At 41.9% G+C, this 24,251-nt stretch overlaps 1 protein-coding gene across 2 annotated transcripts in view; it reads left to right on the top strand.

Moving 5' to 3' along the window:
• Nucleotides 1-24,251, top strand: part of LOC126561735 (semaphorin-2A-like) — a 624,320-nt gene that overhangs the window by 578,641 nt on the left and 21,428 nt on the right. For both annotated transcript variants that reach the window (XM_050218043.1, XM_050218042.1), the window contains 3 exons: nucleotides 5,115-5,222; nucleotides 12,279-12,416; nucleotides 13,608-13,740. In XM_050218043.1, coding sequence (XP_050074000.1) covers nucleotides 5,115-5,222; nucleotides 12,279-12,416; nucleotides 13,608-13,740 — 379 coding nt within the window. The remainder of the gene's footprint in view (nucleotides 1-5,114; nucleotides 5,223-12,278; nucleotides 12,417-13,607; nucleotides 13,741-24,251) is intronic.

The raw sequence follows: 24,251 nt of genomic DNA, 5'->3' as shown, positions 1-24,251 counted from the left end.
TGTTTTTATTATTTTCGCATTTGACCGCTTCAAACCAATATTTTTAAATATATTTTAATTTATACGTCTTATTTATGTGTTGTTATAAAAAGTAAAACACCTTAAAAATAAATATTATATAATAATTGATTCGAGCATCTACATTTTGGGAAATGTTGTTCTTTTCATTACTAATTCATCCTAATTTTACGTGGTGATTTTACAACAGATCTCGTCTGCTCGAAAATTTATGCAAAAATTTAATATAAAAAGGATATAAAAGTAGAAAAAAAATCTTTTATACACAAACTTAATTTTTTTTCGATTATATCACGTCATTTTGTTTTCAGTATCTGCCACAAAACAAACGAAAAAATCTTACATAAACTCACCCCCAATTGTATTTGAAGGATTTGTTAATAAACTTGCCCATTCTAACCTACCATTTTGTCGTCCAACAGTTGAACGGTTTGAAAACATTTATTGTTGAAAACTTTTACACGTTTTGCGTTGGAACTGCAAGCATGTATGATGCGGTTTGCGCAGTAAAATTGATTCCTGTAAGCGAAAACTTTCCGTTTCACCCTTAGACAGATTATGTTCACGAGGACGTAAAAGGGTAAGCTTATTTTAGCGAACAAAATAATTGCCGAACGAGTTAATCCATTAGTGCTATTTCATGTTTTCTCAGGATTTCTCTCGTTTGTGTTGTGCTTTAGTATTGTGAGTCAACCAATCGTGGTGCAATGTGGTTCCTTTTACGAAAAAAAAAAATTATACCACTGTGTGACAACCACAGCCCGACGCTGGCGATTGTATCGATGAAGTAGTTAGTTTTGGTAGCCTTGCTGAATAATGCATGAAGTTGGTGAAGGATTTGGTCGGCAGTTGACCGTTCCGGGTCCGTCAATCGACATTCTAGCAGTCAAACATAAAAAAGGTATTAATTCATTTCAATTCAACAAGCGACCGGTTGGAGTTTAACCCCTTTGTTCCCTATTTCCAAAACAGCTTTAAGTGAAAATATGCCTTTAGTTATATTCACATGAAAACCAACGTATAAAACGAACCATACCTTTTGGCACATTCGACTCAACATGCGATGATCACCACAGGTCAACACCAATATCGAATCTTGGACGCTGTGATTTATCGTACGTAATAATCGTAGCAAAGTATTGGAAAAACGATACCTTCGCATAGACACGGACCCCCATACACCTTTGTACGGCGATTTTCTGCCAACGACCTAACCAACGGGGTGCAACAATTCACCTCTCATCTTCTATCACTCCTTTTTTTTTATTACCCTAGCTCTCTCACCTGAAATGGTTCGAATGTGCCGCAAATGTGTTGCACCGCAGGAAAGATTGTAGCACGGAAAATGATCGCTCGAAGCTGCTACTCGTTTCGGAACTTTCTTCCGCAATAACCGAACCACGTTTGGAAAGTATAAACAATCTGATAAATGATGGAAATAAATTTGAGCAGCAGGGTTTCCTTTTTTTTGTTATTAGTTTCGGTAGCTTCTTCGATACACGTTGTTTGACATTGCCACAACAGTGTGCTGTTTCACGGCGCTATATTGACGGTTGACCAAGCAGCTGATTGCATTTCGAAGAGCAAACTATCAGAAAGTTTTATTGGTTCTGAATAGGAAGAATTGAAGCTCCCTCGCGGAGGAATGTGAACTCATTGATGATCGGTGAAATGGAAGAGTTGGAAAAATTATTGCCATCTTTATTGGGACACGCCCTTGTTTGGTTATGGTCCCGGACAATGTTTTAGCTCTTATTTATAAATTTATTGTTGTTAACAGAACAATATCCTATATTTCCCAATCGCGCAATCGTTTTGTTCTATTCAACTTTTTACATGTTTTGTTATTTGATCAGCTTTGTTTCCTTTATTTTTATTCATGATGTTGATCCATTATCCTTTTTTTTAGTTTATCTTTTATTTTCATAAACGTCGTTAACTTTATTACGCATTCCATATGTTTTTTCTTCATTCCTATTTTTCTCTAAAAATTTTTATAAAAATAAATTACACGAGAGACAATGAATCTTAACATAAAGGGGCTCATCTGAATGTTCCCATGTGCTCTCATTCTGCTCCTGGATTGTATGCTTTGCTATTAAGCTCACCCCAATCACCTCAAAAACTGTGGCAAGATTGACTTTAAGCGCCATTGCACATCGCACATCAATCACTTCTTTCTCCGGGGCAAGTAACCTCCTTCTTACAGCTCCCTTCTCGGTGCTTTTATGTCATTCGTTCGGGCACTGCTCGCTTTCGCTTTATCCATTTAACATTCCTTTGATGATTATGACTATGATCAAACGGAGGACATGAAAATCGCACACGACAATGCACATACAAAAGACTTGGTTGTATGTGGATGCTAACCGTTTAAACGAGTGTGTGCGTGTGTTTGTCCTATGAAAGAGCAACCACAGCAACTTGTAAGAAAAACGGAAACAAGTATCACTCGTCACTATAACACTCGCGGGCATTTTCTATTTTCCCTTCCTTTTGGTGCCGTTTCTTAGCCGGAAATATGAGCGCAAAACCCCTACTATCACCCCAATAGTGTCCGTGACAGTTATTAGCTTCATTCTGATTTTTATGATTATTGGTTTAATGGATCTTTCGCCCACGGTCTATCTGTGGCTATGGTGTGTCTTCGAACTGCAAACGGGAAAATCAAAGGAAAACACACATTCGTAGGCGTGCTGGACTGCTGGACGTAAAAGAATTATGGCCATGCGACAAAAGCCAACAACAACAACGCGCAGTCACTTTCCCTCGGGAGAAATTCGTCTTTACGGTGGTTCTCCGTCGCCCAGGATGGCAAGATGGACGGTTTGTAAATTGATCCTAGTTCCACTGTTTTCTCGCTGGTGCGTTTTGTTTGACTAATAGATTTACTGTGATTTTTATTGAATCTACTCACCCCGCTCAAGGGTATGATTAAAAGGGCACACATTTATAGTTGTGAGGTTGCGAGGGCCAGAAGACAAAGAGTAGTGCGCTCCTTTTACAATGTCCATTGGAAAAAGAACAGCGCAGGGTGAGTCAACGAGAAGAGATCTAAGAGGATAGTTAATGGTATTTATCTTAACCAACTAATCATCTCCTTGGAAGTGATGGGGAGTTGACCCTTTCCAGCTAAAAAGTGCTTCCCAAACATGACTAAATGTGATTAAGTGTGTCATTTTCGTGTGTATTATTAGCTTAGCTTGAATAAAGCTCTTATGTTCTTATCTCATTACGATGCATTATCACAAAATCATATTACTTACCAGTTCTTTCACGTTCCAGCAAGTCTACGCTATTCATAGATTCCATGTAACAAACTGATGTTGGTCTTACTTCTCAAAACCAAATTGTCCAATGCGATCGTGAAAGCGTACTTATATGCTTGAACGCACAGCCACACAATTAAAGTTATCCTCTTAAGAACGTCTCCCTTGGGAGGAATTATTTGTTGCAAAGTTTGCACCACAGTCTCCACTTGCAATGCACTCAGTACGGTGTAAGTGCACATCGTTGTGTGTCTTCCACCACCGTTGTGTGCTTTTGGATGCGCGGCCATTTTCTATTAGGTAAATTGCACATATCAAGTTATTAATTGTTAAAGTTATTACAATAAATTATCGCACAATCTTCTGCGAGCGCTCCGCCGAAACTTGCTGCCGGTGCAGCTGTGCGAATTTATGGCACAGTAGTAGTAGTAGTAGTAGTAGAAGCAGTTGTAGTAATAGAAGTAGTGAGCAGCTTCACTCGTGAGTAGGTGTGTGTGTAAGAACGAATTGCATATGTGACATCTCGCGTGCAGCAAAACCTGTGTCCCATTCTCTTACCTTGCTGCTGCTGCAGCTGATGGATCTTTGCGACACCAACGCTCTCGAAGGAACGCTCCACTATGATCCTAGCCGACCGATTCTAGCTGGCAGGAAACTTCTTCTTCATGCGGTGCCGCTTGCCATAAATTCCAACGTCAATATTCATAATTCTCTTCCGCATTCTCTGGCACGGGCTAGGTAAGGTTCGAAACTGCTCCACCAAGATGGAGGCGCCTGGTGTTTGGTGCGTCAGGGTCGACGTGAAGTGTCACCGGCAGAAGTGATTTCACAGTACTGGTACTCGCATTTCGCAATGCATACCCGCCGGCCAGGTGGGTTCAAATAAAGGCGAACCGCATGAAGCCATGATATCGATGGATGAAAATGGTGGTAAAACAACAATTGCTAGGCGGAACAGGGAACAGGGTGATATGGTTTATGGTGAGCCCGCTCGTTCCGCTCTTTTTTTACCGTCACTTGCCATCGCTAGAAACAATGGGGAGGAATTTATTGAAGTTATTAGAGACAGTATAATTTATATTTATCGTACTTTTCCCATGGGAGAACCATATGGCATGACGCACACACACACACACGACACACACTTGCGCACACGCACCCACACATACGCGTGCACAGATGGTAGAGAGGCCATTGACAAAGTTAAAGCTCGCCTGCTTTTCATACTCTCGGTCCGGCCAGACACAGAAAAACGCTGGCGTTGTAAAGCATTGCGCTTACCGTGTTGTTTATTGTTCGAAAGTTTGCCGTTGATGTGGGAAACTGTTCCATTTGGCAGTAGGAGCAACAAAAGTAACCGCGGTTTGGTGGATGCTGAACTAGGGTGATTCTGGGCACATTTTCATCAATGAAATGTGATGGGCGGGTGAAAGCGTGACAGTGTCCTGTGCTGCAGTGCAAATGCACACCAAATGCAGACGACAAAGTTGCATCCAGAAGCGTTCTCAGTTAACGGGAGTGTGGAGTTTTAGAATTTTTGATAAAAAAAAATCAATTTAAAAGGTATTAAATGTAATACTGTCCTGTGCTTCCAAAACTCTGCCTGGTAACGAAACAGCTATAGTTGAGATTGGTTCCGTTGATGGTTGCTACGATGTCTTTTTTTTTTGTTTTGATTCTGTTTTCCGATGAAAGTTTCCTCTTCAATCACTACGGTAAACGTGGCTATCATTTTCAATTTCGCTCAAAATATGTGTTTTTTGTCACGACTTGCACTTACTGCTAATGTATTTTAATGGTTGTTTACTATTTACTTTATTTTTCCAGATGTTTGATTGCAAGAACCATATCCGAGTAATTCAACCCATGGACAGTGGTAACCGGTTATACATCTGCGGTACCAATGCACACAACCCAAAGGATCTGGTGATTTACGTAAGTATTTTGTGGATATTTTAATGAATTTCATCAACAGCATGGTTTGTTTGATTTTGCGATTCTTTATCAATTCTGCAAACGTTGCTTTTCTTGGCTGTAACGACTTTCTAGGCACGTCCGTCATCTAATGGCTTTCTAAACTTGCTGATACCACGTACTTGGATAGTCAGTCCTACAGGATTTTTTGATAATTCGTTAACGTCTTTCTTTACCACGTCTTGAAGAACGATATTAAAATACAAGAATTCTATATTATGAGAGATAAAGGCAATCCTAATATTTTTCCTGTAATATTTGTTGTATTTCACCGTATACTTCACGAGCCTTTAAAGTATTAGATTATAATGAAGCAATCCTTAGAGAAACTCATTTCTCTCGCCATAAAACCCCACCTGCCACATGCCATGAGTATCACTAACCATAATTTTCTAAAGCGAATGTCACTATTACCATTTAGAAAGGCCGGCACGGAATGGGTTGGTCGCGATCCGTTCATTAGCGAACAAAAGATAATCGCTCCGTGTGCACAGTGTTGCTCCCGAATCTAAACCTTAACCTCATCCATTTGTGCACCAACGGTGAAAACCAACGTGCCTATGTGTCATACTTTCTGCCCTTAGTAGTCGAGTGGGTAAGTCAAAAATCAAGCCATTTTCACTTTGCTGCATTCCCGCTGCTCTCGTGTGCGCGGAAAAATTCATAATAGGTGGAAAGTTTTTCTTTTTGTTTTGCATCATGCACAGCAAATGAGGCCTTCACGATAGCATAAGTAGATAGCGTAGCTGTGGTGGTGGTGTGTCACCTTAAACCGTACCACACCAAGAAGTACAATGCATTGTGGTACGCGCTGGTGGGAAGGTTTTTTTTGTTAATGAAGTTAAAATGGTGGCGCGAAGGTGGTCATGCTTGAAAGAGACCTTCCGAAAGAAGAATATACAGAGAGTTGGGATGCACAATGTGACAGAAAAGCAGCAGATGAGATAGCTGGTGGTCATTGCGTGGTTGTGGCCTGTAGCCGCGCTCGTGTTGGTTTTGTTGGCTGCCACTTTTAAAGCATCATAATATCCTCTTAAGGCATAATCCGTTGCAATAAAAATTAACGCCGTTTGCTGGCGCACTGGTCATTATGTGTCCCGTGCCTCCCAACATCGACACCTCGACCGAACGAGCGGACCTCATTTGTTCCGTATCATAATGTTATTGTTTTTTCCTCCCCGAGTAGCCTATGGCACCGGTTCCGGAGTGGACACCTTTGCTCGCCTGTCGGATTTATTTAGCTGGTGTTGTTTGGGGATTAAGAAAAAAAGCAGATCCTCCTCCTCTTTCGACCAGGCCAGGACGGGAGAATTGCTATTAAAAACATTATCCCCTTACGATGTTGTTTGCAAATTGGCAGATACAGCGAAAGATGTGCCACCTGCGTGTAGCTGTGAATTCCAGGAAATTGCGTTTGCTTTCAAACCGGTGCGATGGTGTGGCCGTATCCTTCCATTATACTAACGGGCATTAAAACTTTAAATCCCGTTCCGCCAATTTTTAACCCTTCTTCCCCTACTTGGGCGTTGGGGGTTGTGCTGTGCTAGAACTTCAAAATCGATAAAATAGCGAACCGAAGAATGGAATGTTGCCGAGATTATTATTTAATAATGGATCAGACTAGTACGACAACACGGAGACACATCTTTAGAAGGGAAGAACTCTCGGGAAGTCCTCGTATTCTTCCAAAAGAGGCAGCTCTTCAAAGCTGTGAAGAAGTGTATGTGTATGTGTGGCCTTTAAGGTAAACCTTACCCTTCGCAGATATCACAACCAATTATCGACCGGGATAAGCAGGGCCCCGGGAACGATCCGTTCCCATTTCCTAACAAATCATTATGGCACGTGGCATTTCCTTAATGAAATCGACCTTAACGCGTTATAGAGGCAAGCAAGTTGATCGAAAACGGTTTTTCTTTACGAAGGTTTTACGTTCCAGCCCGAGCGCGAGGGTGCCCGGGCGCACACGCAGCTTCCTAAATGTCGTTTACATTAAATTAAATTACAAAATTTAACTCATCAAAGGATCGTTGTTTCGCTGGATGAGCGAGAGGCAAAGCTGTTAGGCAAAAGTGTATGTTTTACTTCAGGGAAGAATATTTGGTCTTGAAGTAGTCGTTCACCGTTGGCAAAGACACCACTATAAACCGTTAACGCTTCTCGATGTGTCAACATCCATCAAAGATTATAGGCTCATTAAACCTCTCTCTCTTCGTGCCGGTCTGGGGTGAAGGATTTTGGACGTCTTTGTCACCCGGCTCGTAATATCTTCTTCCCTTTCCATCTCGCCTAGCTGAAAGGCAAATGTTTAACGGTGTCAATCGTGAGTATTCCGCGTAAAAACCGGGTCCACGCAGTGGGAGTAGCGCGGGATTATTTAAAAGTCGTAAACTCGGCTAGACCAAAAACTTTTGCCACGAATGTAATTTCCGTGTAGTACAGTGTGCGATTGCGTTATTCTACAGTGGCGAAAATGGACCGAAAACGAGAGATATGTTTGTACAGTTCATCCTTCTAGCGCGCTCTCGCAGCTAATCGTCTTAGCAGAGTGGAAAAAAAACCTCAACGTAACCACAATTTTTCTTACGGGCCTTTGAGAAGGTTAAGCAATATTAGGAAGTTTGTTGATGTGCATGCGAAAGCTTGGTTTCCGGTTCGTCAAGACCAAGTTAATGACGTCGTAGAGTTTGTCTATGGCTGCTGATAGTAGCCGACGATGATGTTCGCAGGTCGTAAAAAGACAAAATCTAATTAAAGAATGAATAAACAAATGTTCCCAGAACGGATGGTTTAAGACACAATGCATAGTGGAATGCATTAGCTGTGGGTAAAACATAAAATCCCTGTGAAGAATTAAAACTACTATTAAATAAAAATAAAACACTTAAAGCATCTCTTAAAGCGTGTTGCAGCAAATGGACCAATTTTCGCATCACATCCTCCACCACGGTCACGAGTCGCCGAGGAAATTACAATTGCCTTCTCATCCCAGCCTAATTTCCACTGCTCGATTTTTGACACCTTCCGCTTACAGCAACATTATCGCATTCTTCCAGTCGATTGCATTTGTAATATAGATTTTCAAAATCGGCAACGCATTTCCTTCTTTTCCTGCTCGAACCAATGCGGGTTGGAACCACAAACAGTCGCGATAAATATTAGGAATAAAGCCCTACCCTCACGGTAGAAGCCTTATCGGTGGAAGGACGTAATTCTCCAAACTCTCGTACGGTTACCTAATAATAAGGCTTATACTCTCTCCCTATCGACGGGGCGCGGTGGTAGTGCATCGTTCGCAGTTACGAAAACTCAATCAAGTGGAAAACTTTGTGCGCACTTGATGACGATCCCATTTGCCGAGGGTTGGATGTATACATACAATTGTTTCCAGCGAAACTTTAAGCTAGAGTCAAAAAGATGTTTTTTTTTGCTTCTCTTGTCGCTTGAATTGAAGCTGAAGTGGAACAGTTTTGCAAAAGTGTCCTCGAGTTTCGTCGACGATTCGAGCGAAACTTTGAAGCATGGAGAAATTTAGAAAGGATTGAAATCACAGAACAGAACGCAGTTGGTGGTAAATGTAATGAAGCGAAAGTAATTAATCGATCGCCACGTTTGCAGCCAACGGTGGGACGGTGGCTTTAATTACCATTTCTGTAAACGAGGTGCCCATTTTGCTAACACGATAAAAGTGATCATAAAATGCACACGTTTACACGTTACTTTTTTACGCCTATAATTGTCAGATTATAGCTTGTTTTACTCTCACAAAGATGGAGAACATATTTGAAGATAAAGAATTAGAGATAATTTAATAGTTGTTTGATACTTTGAAGAATGATTTGTTATAGTTTAAGTGATAAATTGATCATCCAAATAGCAAAAAAGGAGATCGAAACGATGAAGTGAAAATGTTAGAAAAACATTCGTTTCACTACATTATTTATCGTGTAATCAGCATTGATTGATTGATTTGTCCAACAATAGAAAACCCCTTAGAAAGCTCTCATCATTCCATCATCATCTCCACACAAAAAACAGCAATCCCACAAACGATAAAAAATCTAATAATAAAGATCACATTGTTCTCTGTGATTTATGGTTTTGGGGAGAAAAATTGGAAAAAGGATGTTTTTATTGCAAATTTTTTCCGACTCCCATCTTTAAAACCACCAATAATCCATAAGTTAGCTGCTGTTACGCGTTATCTGTTGACAACAAGATTGCATATAAATCTTCGATGCAATCTGTTCCCGTTCCGGAGGAAAACTTGCCAGCTGCACCAGACGAGACTGGTCTTGCTGTGACAGGCGGGCGAAGGAACCAAAGGATACAAAAAATCAGAAAAAGGATCAATCTCAGACAAACACAGTGAGGAAAAACCTGTGACAGTTCCACAGTCTGCGTACGACGTGATTCATTCGCGATGCAATTTTTAATTTATCACTAGTTTGTTCCATCCAGCAGCCGCGCTGTTAGGCCGTCTAAAGTTCCTGCACCAGTACGGAATAATAGTAGCATAACAGGATACATGGATTTCCTGCAGGAATTGGTAGATTTATGGCAATGTCTTTCGAGTGTGTGTCATTTTCTGGTTTGAATCTGGAACGCTTTTGGACATTTGAGGAACACCTAACTAGCTAGAAAAAGATATTTTCTATAGTCAACTTACTTAGACATACGAAATTTCTTCCTTTTAGGGACGTTTTCGTAAGAAATAACTTTAAAAGAAGGATTCTTAGACAACTCGCCAATCAATCTTCATATAAAATTATTTTAAACCGGCCGTTTTTTGCCAACTACTAAGAGACATATTTGGTACGTAGCATACTATTTGTTCATCTTTTCAAAAATGCAGTGGCCAAAAGACGAACCATACGTTTCAGAAAAAATTACCGAAACGTATGCCATTTTTATTCGCTCACTATTATCCATAGCTCGAATAAATAAACTAACGCACGTGCGCTTCTTCCTGAAAGGACTCTTTTAGCGAATGTTGTGTGTTCACTGTTCACCGATTTGTGATGATAGTTGGGCTTTGTCACCGACACATAATGCACGAAAATAGCCCAATCAGCTCAGCAAGTGATGGCGTGCAAATCAAAGCATTTGGCAAACAAAGCTATAATCATTCAAGTTGGCTGTGATTGGCAACAAAACGCCCGTTTCACGTTTCACATGGAGCACATCGCTGCTGAATGATATTTTAACAGCATTTATGCGTTATTGTTTCACGTTTTAGGGGTTTTCCTCATTCATCATTCACTAGAAAGAAAATAATAAAAAAAACTACCCAGAAACCCAGAGTGAAAAGGCGACCACCACGTCCCCTGCTTTAGAGTGTGTGTGTGTGTGTGTGTGTGTGTATACAGTGGGACAGACTTGAAAAATGTTTCCCGTAAAATGTCACCATTTTGGTTTTGACTTTTCCTCTCGCAAACGCAAATGAACAAACGCACACAAATTCCTCGGCACAGTACAGGCGCATTTATTGTACGGTGTTTATTTGCGCGATCTAAAGTTTCCCCGTGTGAGCTTTATTTGAAATTCCATCTAATATTTATGTGTCACCAGGAGGAGAAAAACGGGAACATTTTCCCATTCCGAAAATTTCGAATGGCAATCCGTTTTCCTTTCTTTCTAGTCACTTTTTTCGTTGAATGAATGTATGCTTTTCCTATTTTTTCCCTTCCCGATACGTCGATGATTATACAGCCGAGAACAAAACTGCATGGGAAAGCTTTCCTCAAACTCTTTTGGCGCTTTTTACCGCTTTTTTGCAATTGGAGTTTTTAAAATTTTCTTTTGCAAAAATTGACAACACCACTGCGTACGTACAGCGGTTACTCCGCAGGGCAGATTGTATATGGTGCACCCGTGTGCCCAGCACGCGCTGGACACAATGGGGCAACAGGCTCACTTTCAAGCCTCTCACAACCTGGTGTATGGTTTGTTTTCATTCGTTTCGATCCGGTTGTCATTTTTAGCCATTCATCGCCCAAATGTACCACTGCCTAGTGATCAACTTTTCTGCCCCTGTATTGTCTATTCTCGTGTTACGCGCTAGCTTTTCCTTTCCCATTTCATAAATATGGCGACGGGTTTTCGCCGTTTCTTTTTTGTTATACTCTGGCATAGCTCGTGCTTGATCACAAGTCTATTTTACCTTTGTCTTTTCATCAGGTTTGTTCCAGCGTCCAGTGTCCATTTTTTTTTTTTCAATTCATCCTGCACGCTGGCTGTGTGTAATCAATACATATTCGATTGAAAAATGGAATTCCATGTTTCTCCACCATGCAGATCGCCGATGTGCCTGCCGAGTAATGAGAGCGGATGGAGCAATTTTGGCATTTGATTTTTTTTTCTCTGTGTATGTGTGTTGCGCTTGCCACTTTCATCGGGCACAATGAAGGCATCCAACTAGGAGTAGGAAAACCCAAAAACACAACAAAAAAAAAACAGTTAAAAAATGGCAATCCACTATTGACAACAATGATGACAAACGTGGTACTCTTTTTTTTTAGTTTCGCTTCATTTTCTATCCGCTCTAATCCTTCCATTCGTCACGATTTTTTTGTACCGCCGTAAAATTGATCACTCGTTGAGTTTGGTTGAAAAATTTATAAACCGAACAAAACTGGTCGCTCCGCGTCGCATAGCCAGCAGCAAACCGGGTTTGTCTTTTGATTTCGTTTTTCCGGCCGCTTTCCAAAATTTCTACTGCTTTTCTTTGTTCTTTTTCTAATTTTTTTTGCGTTTCGTTTGTTCTCGCTTTTCACCCTTAATCATCCAGTCACTACCATATTTTTAGTCACTGTTTAGTCCATCCAAAGGGGGAGAAAAAAAAATTCAAAACCAAAAAATAAAGTGCAAATCGATTGGTTTGTTGAAGCTTTCTTCATTTAGGGCGTAAAATGATGTTGAAAGTGGATTTATTTTAGCATATTTTTTCGCCACTATTTTCACGTAAAGAGTTGATTGTATAACATTTTTTCTTCTTTTTATCCTCTTTTTTTTCAGTCAAATCTAACGCACCTGCCACGTTCCGAGTACGTGCCCGGGATTGGGTTGGGCATTGCTAAATGTCCGTACGATCCATACGACAACTCTACTGCCATCTACGTGGAGCAAGGCAATCCGGGCGATTTGCCAGCACTGGTAAGTTTGACGTACATGGAGTTTAATTGTTGATTGAGTAAAATAACAAAACCTATTAAAATAAGACCTATTTGCAAGCAATGAAGTGCTGAAGCGAGCTTTCTTCAATAGACTTACTTAGACCGCTAAATATCGGTTGCTTGTCGTCTATCAACGCAACCCATCTTGATACTTCTTAGCTTCTCTCACGTCTGTTAATATATGTGGAAAACTTATTTATTCCGATTCGATCCCCGTACCGAATGGTACCAAATCGGAAAACAACACACTATAATGCACACACATATATTTATCGTGCCTGCCGTCGTCTTCCATTCGCTGCTACCAGTCTCAATGAAACGGATGCGAGAAAGCTTTTATCATCTCAACAGTCGAAAGCACTAACTTCACACCCATGACTGACACACACACACTACTCGCTATCATCGCTTTTGTCTACCACACCGTGAGGGGTTGGGAAATTTATGCATTTTCTTACTCGGAAAATCTTTCACACTTGGCTGGCGCACACTTTTATTGGTTGTGAAATCGTGGACCCGCTTACCCGTGCGAGCGCACTATTGGAACAAACAGTCGAACATCACAGTGACACAGTTTCTCTACGGTTTTGTGTGTGTAGAAGCAACCCTGCCACGAATTCTTGACTCGCTGTTATTTTCTTCGATTTTATTTTGCTATTCTGGCAAGTTTAAGATAAGCTGAAATATTTGAACACATACATATCCACACAGCTCGTGAGCGCTACCTTTAGCCCCGGTGACAATAGCCCTACATGATAGCGTTCCTATACTAGAGAGACACGGCAGCAAGGATGTGTGCTCGATGCTTACGTCATTCTTCTTTTTAGTGACAGTTTTTCCTTATCGTGTAAGCGTGTTGGCCGGGCCGGGGATAGCTTCACAGCTTCCGATGAACAGCCCGCGCGATCTTTCTTTTCCCGCACATCAATTTTGGTAAATCTCGCGCGTTTTACCTCGCGCCCCACATCCGTGAAACTGAGCGTGCGTTTATACCTTTGCTAGCCCGAATTGATTTATTCCTATTTTGGGGAACTAATTTTATTACTGACTTCGCCGAACACTGTTGCGTCGCCCTTGTCGCTTTCAGCACGAGAAACCGGTTCTATTCTACCCCTTACACGCTTACATGCTTCATCAGTTTCTCACGCGCATCCTTGTTTTCTCGTTTCAGTACTCGGGCACAAACGCCGAATTTACCAAGGCCGACACGGTGATATTCCGCACCGATCTGTACAACATGACAACTGGCAAGAAGGTGTTTAACTTCAAGCGTACCCTGAAATACGACTCCAAGTGGCTTGATAGTGAGTATAATTTATGGTCTTAATCTCTTTACGTCGTCCCCGCAACGGGGGCAACACCGATCCGTTACACCACCACGAACGCTTCTGTAACCCATACATAGCACAGTCACACCGTACCGTGCCTGAAGACGTACGGACAATACCTCTCGGTGCTATGCAGTGTTGCCAGCTGCTGCTGCGTTGGAAAGCTTGCGATGTTTTATGTGTAGCAGATTTGCCTCGTTGTTCGCTCGTGTTGGCACCTTTGCACGGCATTCAATTCTGGTTTGTTTTAGCCGGGCCGAGCTAAAGGGTGTGGGTTACGGTTTCATTCTGGGTGCGCAATTGTTGTCAAACTTGGTACCGAAAATGGGAAAGATCTTGGCCGTTCGTCCTTTTGCAGTATCTGTAAGCGTGGATGAAAACTACCAAGAACGCTGCCACTGCAAGACGACGTCCTACATTTTACTTGTCTGGTGCTCCAGGACACGTTGCTCCAGTTTTTTTTTTGTTTCCTTTCTTCCTTACGAATGTTCGTGCGCCTATTGCCGCTCTCGATCGTTTGCGGTGAGGTAATTTATCAATTTGTACACCGGATTGTGACAGGCGTCGGGAAATGCAGAGCAGTGTATGTGTGTATGTTCATGCTCGCACCTTCCAGGCGCCTACAATCTTCAATATCTCACCGTCGTTTTGAAGGTCCAGCACGCCATTTTCTGTAATGCGGAACCGTGCGTTGGACTGCTTCAATCCCGGAAAACTGATCCCGAAGCACGTTTCCCGAACGGGTCGGCCGGTTTGCAGAACGCATAGAAATGAGCATCAGTAATGACCAGGATTGAGCACGTCGGCCGGAAACGTCTTGAGGTTGCATTGGTTTGGGCATAACAAACCGCAAAACTTGTCTTACTGGCACTGCTGGTACAAGCGCGCCTGGTTGGCCATCAAAACATACATACAGCACCAGGAACCATCTTTTACCCGCCCCCCCGGGCGTTGCTCGTCTTGCGGTTTCGTGAATGTGTCCGAACTATTGTAATTAACTGCTAATGACATGTTTCGCCGCTGCTGCTGCTGGTGTTGGTGGTTTCAGTTACTCGGTGTGTGTATGTGTTTCTATGTATCGTACGCTGTACGGTGAATGTTCGTACCTGTGCGGTCACCAACGAAAGGCCACACATTGGCCAAAGAACATGAAAACGATTAGTCGCTAAGTTGGACCATTTCTTCTGGCAAAGGATGCCATAAATCAATTCTGGTGTTGTGTTTGCGGGACAACACTGTAGTATGCGGATTTTGAAAAAAAAATTTAATCATTGCTTTTTTTCTGGGAAAATTTCAAATACATGCTGTAATAAATATAGGTTTTATGTAGGTTATTCACATTAAAGGCATGAAATTATGATTGATGATTTAAATAGATCATATTTAATTTATTGATTCAAAACAAATCATTTGCTACAGATTTTTTTTACTTACTGACATACTTATCAGGCGCTACAACCGCTTTGCGGTCTTGGCCTGCCGCAGCAGAATCCGGAACCGCTCACGGTCCCGCGCCGACGTCGGCCAATCCGTTAGCCCGTCCTTGATGGCGGATGATTCCACGCCATCCGCCCACCTCAATCTGGGCCTACCACGCCTCCTCTGTCCGTGTGGACGACCTAAAAGGACTTTCTTAGCTGGGTCGTTCGGTGCCATTCGTATAGGATGGCCAGTCCATCGGGCGAGTCTAATTCGCTTCACGACGGTGAGGTCGTCATAAAGTTCGTACAGCTCGTCGTTGTAGCGGCTTCTCCATTGTCTTTAAACGATAAACTTACGATACAGTCCCAGCTTCGACCATCGCGACAGGTTTTTTTAAGGTGAGATGTTTCCTCGGGCCTCTCTAGCGCCAAGTTGAATAGGAGACAGGTGAGCCCATCTCCCTGACGCAGGCTTTTGGTGGTAGCAAAGGACCCTGAGAGTTTTCCATTCCGAACTTCACCTGGCATGTGACGTTGGTCATGGACATTCTAACAAGCCTGATCAGTTTGGCCGGGATTCCAAAAGAGCTCATGGCCTCGTACAGTTTTACCCTGGCTATGCTATCATATGCGGCCTTGAAATCTATGAAGAGATGGTACGTGTTCAACTACTGCCAAGCCTCTATAACAAGTTGATGAACCTTCTTTTCTAGTTATGCACCCCCGATTTTCACCAGTTCCGCTACGATTCCGTCGTTTCCGGGTGTCTTATTGTTCTTCAACCGACGGTACATCGGGACCACCTGCTAGTGGAGCCTCTAGCTGTTCGTTGAACTGGTCGTTAAGTAGTTCATCAAAGTACTGAATCCATCGCGAGAGGACCTCTGGCTGGTTACTGACCAGATCACCATCTTTGTTGCGACAGCAGGTCGCCTTAGGTATGAAGTTATTTCGGTGGCCTGCTATCGTTTGGTTAAACTTTCGAGTTGGACTGTAAACCTCTCTGATTTGTTCGAGCTCCAACATTCCCTGCTCTTCCCAGGCGTGTCTTTTGGTACGGTGAACTCGTTTTTCTACCCGCCTGAGCCGTTATATATTTTCTTATATTTTGCATTTTTTTAAAGTTTCACTCTGGTTTATTTTAACTTTTAGCTGTATATTTTGTTATTCATCCTTTCTGTACTAGTGAAAATGAATTCTTCCCAATTATCCATTTTCGAAGGCAACGAAATAAAAAAAAAACCGACACCAATGCAAACGACCAAGATTGCCAGCAATCATTTGAAGTGGTCCACTAAGATTTAATGGGCACAGTGGGAGGAAGAGAGAGAAAAAAAACACCGTAGCAAGAAAAAGGATTCTAAATTACTTTCCCTGACTTCATCAAACCCTGCCAGAGCCGTTATGCTTGATCTTTCCGGGTGTTTCATTTATATTTACCTTTTCTTTCCCTGCTGCACTATACAGACAACTGTAACTGGGGAAAAAAAGATCGAATAAGGGGGAGAAAAAAAACCCAACCACATAATGAAAAGTGCCGACAACCACATTAAAGAAAGATCTGTTGTCCGAAGGATTCCTTTCATTTTTTTTCTGTCTTTCTGAAGCGCGTCTGTCTCATCGTCCCTTTTCTTACAGCGAACCCTTTCACGCGCACTTCGAAGAACAATTTACTCCTTTCTGTGTTTGAGTTTCCCTTTCCTTGTCGTTTCTTGTTTTATGGCAAATGATTGCAAGCGGTTGAAAATTTGCTTTAATCATATTCAAATTCCTGCCTCGTACTGCTTGCTCTCTCTCTCCCTCTCTCTTCCCTTCGTTCCCTTCCTTGGGCTCATAATATTTCCCGCCGGTTGAAAGTGACCATTGGCATCCATCTTTTGCAATTCAAATTTGTTTCTCGTTGGTTAGGCATCCCTTCGTTTGCTGTCTTAAAGCACCCAGCGTCGGGATGCGTTGTGGTGGTAGTATTTCAATGAAAGGGTTTTTTGCTTTCTACGGGAGATCCTGTAGCGTCTCAATGACATTTACTTCTTTGCTGTGTAACCTGCTCAGATACAGAGTGCGAGAGCGCAGCGCACTTTCGGTTAGTTGCCTTTTCGCACAATTTATATGCAATTAGGGACGGTCGAACGGGTTTACCTTGTCACTTGACAGGGAAGTGATGCCTTGATGAAGGAAGCGAAACCCTTGGATTTTCCTGTGGTAAAAAAGTTTGATGAGCCTGGAGTGAAAAAATAAGGACGAAAATTACTCTGTTGTGGCAGTACAATAAACACCGTGGTGACACTGTTTTCAGCCAGAGGTTTTCTTCGTGAGAAAGATTTTCATTCACTTCTTATGCAAAGCTTGGTGCTTGCATTCAGTTCCAATTGCTGATTTTAACTTTATTTGTACTTTCGGAAGATACAAAAAAACGAGCAAAACAATCTATTTCTTTTCCCTAATTTTTGCATGTTGCTGCTCAGCATTATTTGGGACATGCTTTGTTTTTCTCCATACCGTCATCATTCTTCAAATTGTCCTTTCTTACTTAGAGAGGGAAAAAACAACAAACCAAATAACTCTCCAACAAAAGGTATCTCCGTCCCGCCATCAACGTGCTTTTCCATCCTGTTGCTTGTGAACCCTCCAGTACAGAACACACTGACAAGTGTGGAATTATTTGTTTTCGGGTGTGCCTATCTATGTGCTAACAAGTATCCCCGGGGAGTAATATCTATGCAAATGGCGGTCCATTTTGTTTGGGGGTTGGTTCCCTTGCCTAGAAACAAGAAATAGAAAATGCGGGTCCTCCGGTACTAAATTAACTCGAGATGTATTATTTTCTATTAGATTTTATTTTATCACCTTCCCTGTTTACTGAAAGGCACGTTTTTCTTCTCTCTCTCTGCACAGGGCTGAGTGGTTATTATATCTATTCTTTTTGCAATCTTTCTACGTTTTCTCTCTAAGCAACAACAACAGCGTGCATGGGTACTAGCACTGTTTAGCATTTTCCTTATTTTCGGTTATTAGATTTACGTATTGTTGTTGATCATCTCTATCCCTCGAGGTAAGGTGTTCCTGTCTCCGTCTTCTCTAGCCCACAGTTGGCACATTTTTTTCACAAACTCTTATGACTTGAATTTCATTCTTTGGGCCAAAAAAAAAAAAGAAGACCCGTGACACAAATTGATGCTTGTCCCTTACAGAAAACAATATCACTCTCCGTGCCCTGCAGATATTTCGAATAATATTCATTTCTGTCTTTTAAACTTTTTCCATTTTCCATCGGGGCCAGCTGTTGCAATCTCGACCAGCTTGCAGTTGGGAAGCGGGCACCTAGAAATTGCGTACGAGGGAAAACGAGCGAATCCATCGTTCAGGGGCAGTTATAACTCAATTATATTTTTCTTTTCTCCATTCCATTCCACATCCTCCAATCGTTCCTACCGAAGCGGTCCCAACGAAACGTAGAATGCTCGGGATACCGTGTCGGATTTGGGTAAGATGGATGCCTTTTTATGAACTTCATCGCGTTACGAATCACAACGGGAGTGTGTGTGTGTGTGTGTTAGAGCACTCTTTTTTTTAAGAACAGAAACGAATGCGACGGCTTTTCTTCAATCCCAAGAAATGTCAAAGTCCCTAAGGTTACTACTGGTCATATTTTCTCATTGCTTTTCCCTTTTCTCCCTCCCAGTGGTCTTTCTTTCCCTTTCCATGGCGAAGAACGATCCGGGTTGACTCTAAAATAATTTCCAAAAAGGACATTCTGTTCGGGTAAAATTGGGTGTACAAAAGAAATATCCCCCCGTCACGTAACGCGGGAACGAAATGTGGTAAATTATGATTCCGAGTGAAGTCAACGGTGCACCAAAGCATGGCACACCGTAAAATCTATTTTCCTTGTTTTTCTTCCGTGTATGTGGCTGTGTGGGCCCTAAGGTGTGACGATTTTTCATTTCCTTTCATTCTTACCAATATGGTTCCCTGTTGCTGTTTTTCGTTTTTTTTCCCCCGTAATTTTGTGGCCGTAAAATGGATCTATCCAGCCCGATCCTTGTGGAATGAGTCAAGATATTTTTTGAAAGGTATTTTCTATTACTGCACACCAAAAAAAAAATGAACATCTCCTTTGGTTTCTTCGATCGTGCTCGGTTCTTCGGACCCCTACACCCATCTGTATCCCTTTACGCTCAGAAATTTTTTAGCGAAACTTTTTCACCTTCCACCGGAATGTGTGCCATCCGGTAAAAAGCCGGTAAAAATTATTTCCAACCATATATACGTGCTGTCGGCGTGAGAGTGCTGCCACGGCACGCTGTACAACGAGAAATCGTAAAAGTCGTCATATCGGTTGTTAAAAACCGGCCATCACGCCCAAACACCGTCCGTCCGGCTTTGCGGTGTGCCAAAGGTGTGTAATATTCGATGGGAACAGCAGCTGTTACGACCACTATACTGCGCTGGAACAACTCTAGCCACCGGCGGCTTAAAAACCGCAGCATGTTGTAAAATAATTTTCTCAAACTCAATCTGCCATCCCTCGCGCCGCACGTGAAGTTTTTGGAGGGTTTTTTTTTGTGGCACTATAAAAGATAAATCTGCACAAAGCAAGGGGAATCGAAGGGATGAGTGAAGATGCCGCAAAAGAGCTATTAAATTTCTAACCATGTGGTACCGCTGCTTGGTATCATCGGCTTTTGTTCAGCGAAATTTTCTTGTTTTGTGTATGTGTGTGTTGTTCATAAAATGCGAAATCACCATTGCAAAATATATATGCTTTTTAATCTAGAAACTTTCAGAATCATTCCATACTTCGCCCTGAACAACAAAATTAACTGTCGATCAAAATCTTAAGCAAATTTTTGTTTTCTGCCAGTGCATTTCTCGCAAGAAAGGCAATTACTAAACCGCTTTTTTCGCTTATCGATTTGATGTTGATGCGGCTCTTCAATTTGTGCCACATTTGTAATAAATAAACGGCAAAAATTCATATTCGGTACCTTGTGTTATCGCAACGAGACTTATCTTTAAAAAAACAGCAAATGCCATACCGTTCGTTTGTACGTATGTCGGCCCATTAAATGGGCATACCATGGTTTGGTCGACTGAATCTTGTCTGATTTATGCTCGAGACCGACCGTAAGCAGCAGCAGCAAATGAAGTGACCCGTGCTCGGTCGCGTTCATCCATTATTCAGTATGCAGAAATTTGCGCCCGTATGCGGTTGGACGGCTAGGCCTTTGGTACCACACATTGACTTTCCCGTCAGCTTTTCCTTTCATGGGTCAGCAAAATGGTGCCTGATTTGTTACTAAAACTATTCAAACGTTTTCTACTATATTTGCTTTTACTGGGTGAACAGAGCACGTACTGCAGGGACGTAAAGCTCTTTTTCCCGCTGCTTCTGTACAGTTTGCATGGTTTTTCAAATAAATGATTCGCGAGTGAAAGAAATGTAGATTTTTTTATTCGTATGAGTAACCAGGCCAGGCTGTGTTGCTGGAAGAAACTGTACAATGTGAGTTAAATTCCTAGTCCTAAGCAGCAAATCACTACACCTCTGCATCCAAGTATGCCCACTATAAGGCAAAGCATTAAATGATAAAGGCCCTATGAATACACCACTTGTGACAAGTGGTCTTGACAATATGGCGTTTAGCCGTCGTTTTCATAAATGACATAATATTTTTTATTAATTACTGATTTTGTTGACAGAATATTGATCTTTTTGAGGGATTAAAATATAAAATTTTCAGATCTTGGCACGGACATCACTGTCGTGACGTCGGTCCTGGAATAAACCTCTCTGACAGTCTAAGTAGGCCATTGCTATGGTCCAAATTTATTTTTCTGTTTCACTTATATCCTTCTACTGTTAAGTTTGACGACGTTTGAAGTTCAAGTAGCAGGATCTCTCTAGAGAGGCACGATCCGGATGAATCTCAATTCCTGGCTCTATCACGTGAAGACCGGCGCTGCTATCGTCGCGATCACGAGTTCGATTCTTATTAAGTTCTTTAGATTTGTAGAGAACCAGAGACGCTCTTATGGAAGATCTATTTGTCGATGAGGTCTCTAGCGAGGGACTTCAAAAGTAATTTTAGGACGTTTGAAACTTTCTCAAGTTGTGCAGGTTTTTCGTCCACTTAATCCGAGTTTACTTGCTTATTCCAGGCATTACTCCATTTGATTTGAAGTGTAAACGCACTATCTTACTCCTATGTTGTACCTGTATGGCCATTATAACCTTCGCCACCTAATTTTGCGCTTCTCTGGACTTAGATGGAGATTAAATTTATGTTTCAAAAATTAATCCAAAAAATCAAGACAACAAGACAGTAGATCTTCTCTTAATCCAAATATTTCATCTTTCCTGCATTTCTGTTCTCTATCTCTGTTTGGCTTCTACAGTGCATATGCTACATTATGATTCTAATGCATCAGAATGGATGCATTAGCTTCTTTTATGCTATACTGCTTCGTACATTATGAATAGTGGCATCTCGTACCCTTGTCTGCGTCCAGCCGTGATACTGTCTAACAGTGGCCACAGCATCACTAAAAGATTTGAAATCTCCTTTTTCCATGCTCCAGGACCAGCGAAAAGCAAATATTAAGCACTATTCAAATGTCGGCCAGCAAACGGTCGGCATATAGCGCCCGAGAGAAAATATTCCCTCCGTACACATTCATCCGCGGTGGATGGTGCAGGAGCGGCTGGAGATGCATATGAAACTGGGTGTGGTGAAACTATTTGCTTCTCGTGCTCGTCTTCAACCGTTTGACTTGGTCCATTATAACGTGACCGGTCACTAATGTAGAGAAGGCAATGTGGGTAGGCAGACGATAGAGAGCGAAACAACTTTATGCCTTTGCATTTTTTTTTCTGTTTCCTGTCTTATTTGTACAACCAACAAACACCCTTTTTTTAAAAGGTGTCATCTCACGCGGCCACTCATGAAAAGCTACCCTACTCTAGTACCTCGAGAGTGTCTAAATGACTTTCGTCCATATTGCCACTATTCATCGGTGTTGCATCGGGGTCGGTATGCACTATAAGAATTAGAAATTATCCTGTCATCCACATGGATGGGGCATGACTGTCAGTGAACTTGGAAAGTCCCCTTTCTTTTTAGCCAATGGATAATGTACGCCGACGGTGTGGGCCAAGGAAAAATGTAAACTGTTTCTCACCTATTTAACGTAAGAGTACCGGCATTAGTGTTTGTGCACTATAGGGATGTGTTGTGTAGCTACATTCAACTACAGCACCCTCTACATGAGGGCGAAGTTGTCAAGCAGATTTGCGCTTTTAGTACCTCTCTGCCACCGAACAAAAAAATTCTGCGCTTACAGTAGTAGAAGAAAGTTTTTTTTTATTTCATCAATCTCAACGTACGTTCTAAGCATATGCGCTTGATCTTTTCCTTGTAAGACTTAAACACATGCATCTACATCATCATCGTCATCATCAGCAGCAGCAGCAACGGCACGATGAAAGCATTACCTCACCTTTCCATTCTTTCGCGCAAAACAAAACCTTCCCCCTTTGGGTCACCGAACCGGAGGAAGTGTTTATTTTTCGCACCCCTAGCCGTAGCAGTGTACGTAAGCTTTTCCTCCCAGAGAGCTTTTTTCTAGATCGCAGTGCTCGTGCTTTGCATTTTCCACACCTACTTGTTAAAAAATAAAACACAAAAAAGCACTAAATGCACCATCATCAACATCAGCGCACAGTGCTGCCTGCTGCTGACCTTATTTGCATGGCAATATGTAGCTACACACCTACAGCCCAGTCCCATCCAACGTACACAGAAAGCTTCTTGCTGTGCAGATTTTTACTATTTGCACCCTCCATCTGCAGACTCCTGTATCGATGTGTGTTGCACTCCACCACCCTTCCATCTTTCTTCAATTGATCCAAGCGGCTGGAGTTGAGTCTAAACAGGCGTCGCCAGAGGGCGTGGTGGTCTTGCCTGCCTGAACTTTTGCGCCGAACACATCACGTTTCGGTTCTTTTCCTGTATTAGCTCTTGTTTCACAGCATTCCTCCGACCGTGGGTGCATTGCAAACACTGTGCGGTAGGTGATGCTCCCTCATCACCACCATCCCACCCGAGTGCAGCCGGGGTGTGACCGTTGGATCTATTATGCACCAATCTCAGGTGTAAAGTGAAAGCATTTTTCGTTCGCTGCCAAGCTTAAGTTTGCTTCGTTTATTTTCTCTTTTCACTCTTGTCAATTTTTGAATTTTCTCATGTGAAACTGGTGTACCCGGATTTGTTTTCACCTTCTTTTGCTTCCTCTCGGGCGTGTGTATGCAAATATGTTGTCGGAGAGTGTTTTTTTTTTTTTTGTGTGGTTCTACCTAAAAATCAGGAAATGCCAATACATTCCGGAAGCGATAGTTTTGCATCCATACTATCCGGTATACGATCCTTTTCTTTTCCATTTTCCCAGTGTTCCACCATCTGGGATCTTTCGTGTTTTTTTTTTTGAGCTCTCTCAAAGCAAAGTTGTTTTAAAATCGTTTTCAGTTTGATGGAAAATGGTGGCAACGATTTGCTTTCCAGTACCTTCGGGATCCTTTATGTACTTTATGCTGCAAATGTGTTGTCGCCTTTCGCCGTGTTTGCCTCGTGTTAAATTGGTTGTGTCATATTTTCTTGACGTAAAAGGTACAACATGAAAGCTTACTGGTTCGAGGAATATTCGGAAGAAAAAAGCTAACCTTTTTTACAAAGCGCTTATGGTGAGGACACACTTGAAAGGTTAAGTAAGCAATGGAGTTTTTTGTTTGTGTAGGTTGTTCTATAACGGAAAGATTACGTTACTAGTAGAAACATGCAATCCAATGCATCAAACTGTTTCGTAGAACGTGATGAAAGCTTGAATGTTCGATTAGTTGCATATTCGTTGTGGTCTGGAAAAAATGTGATGAATGACGAGCTCAAAAAGCAATAATCTGTTGTTTGTTAATGTAAAATATTTTGATCGAATTTTCGGCTTCGGTGATAGTGGCTTTAAAACGAAAAATTATGAATTTTCCTACACAACTTAGTTACATCTATGCATAGT

Source organism: Anopheles maculipalpis, chromosome 3RL (genome assembly GCF_943734695.1).
Source record: "Anopheles maculipalpis chromosome 3RL, idAnoMacuDA_375_x, whole genome shotgun sequence".
Taxonomy (NCBI): domain Eukaryota; kingdom Metazoa; phylum Arthropoda; class Insecta; order Diptera; family Culicidae; genus Anopheles; species Anopheles maculipalpis.
The sequence above is the reverse complement of the archived record's forward strand: the minus strand, read 5'-3'. Positions and strand labels throughout refer to the sequence as shown.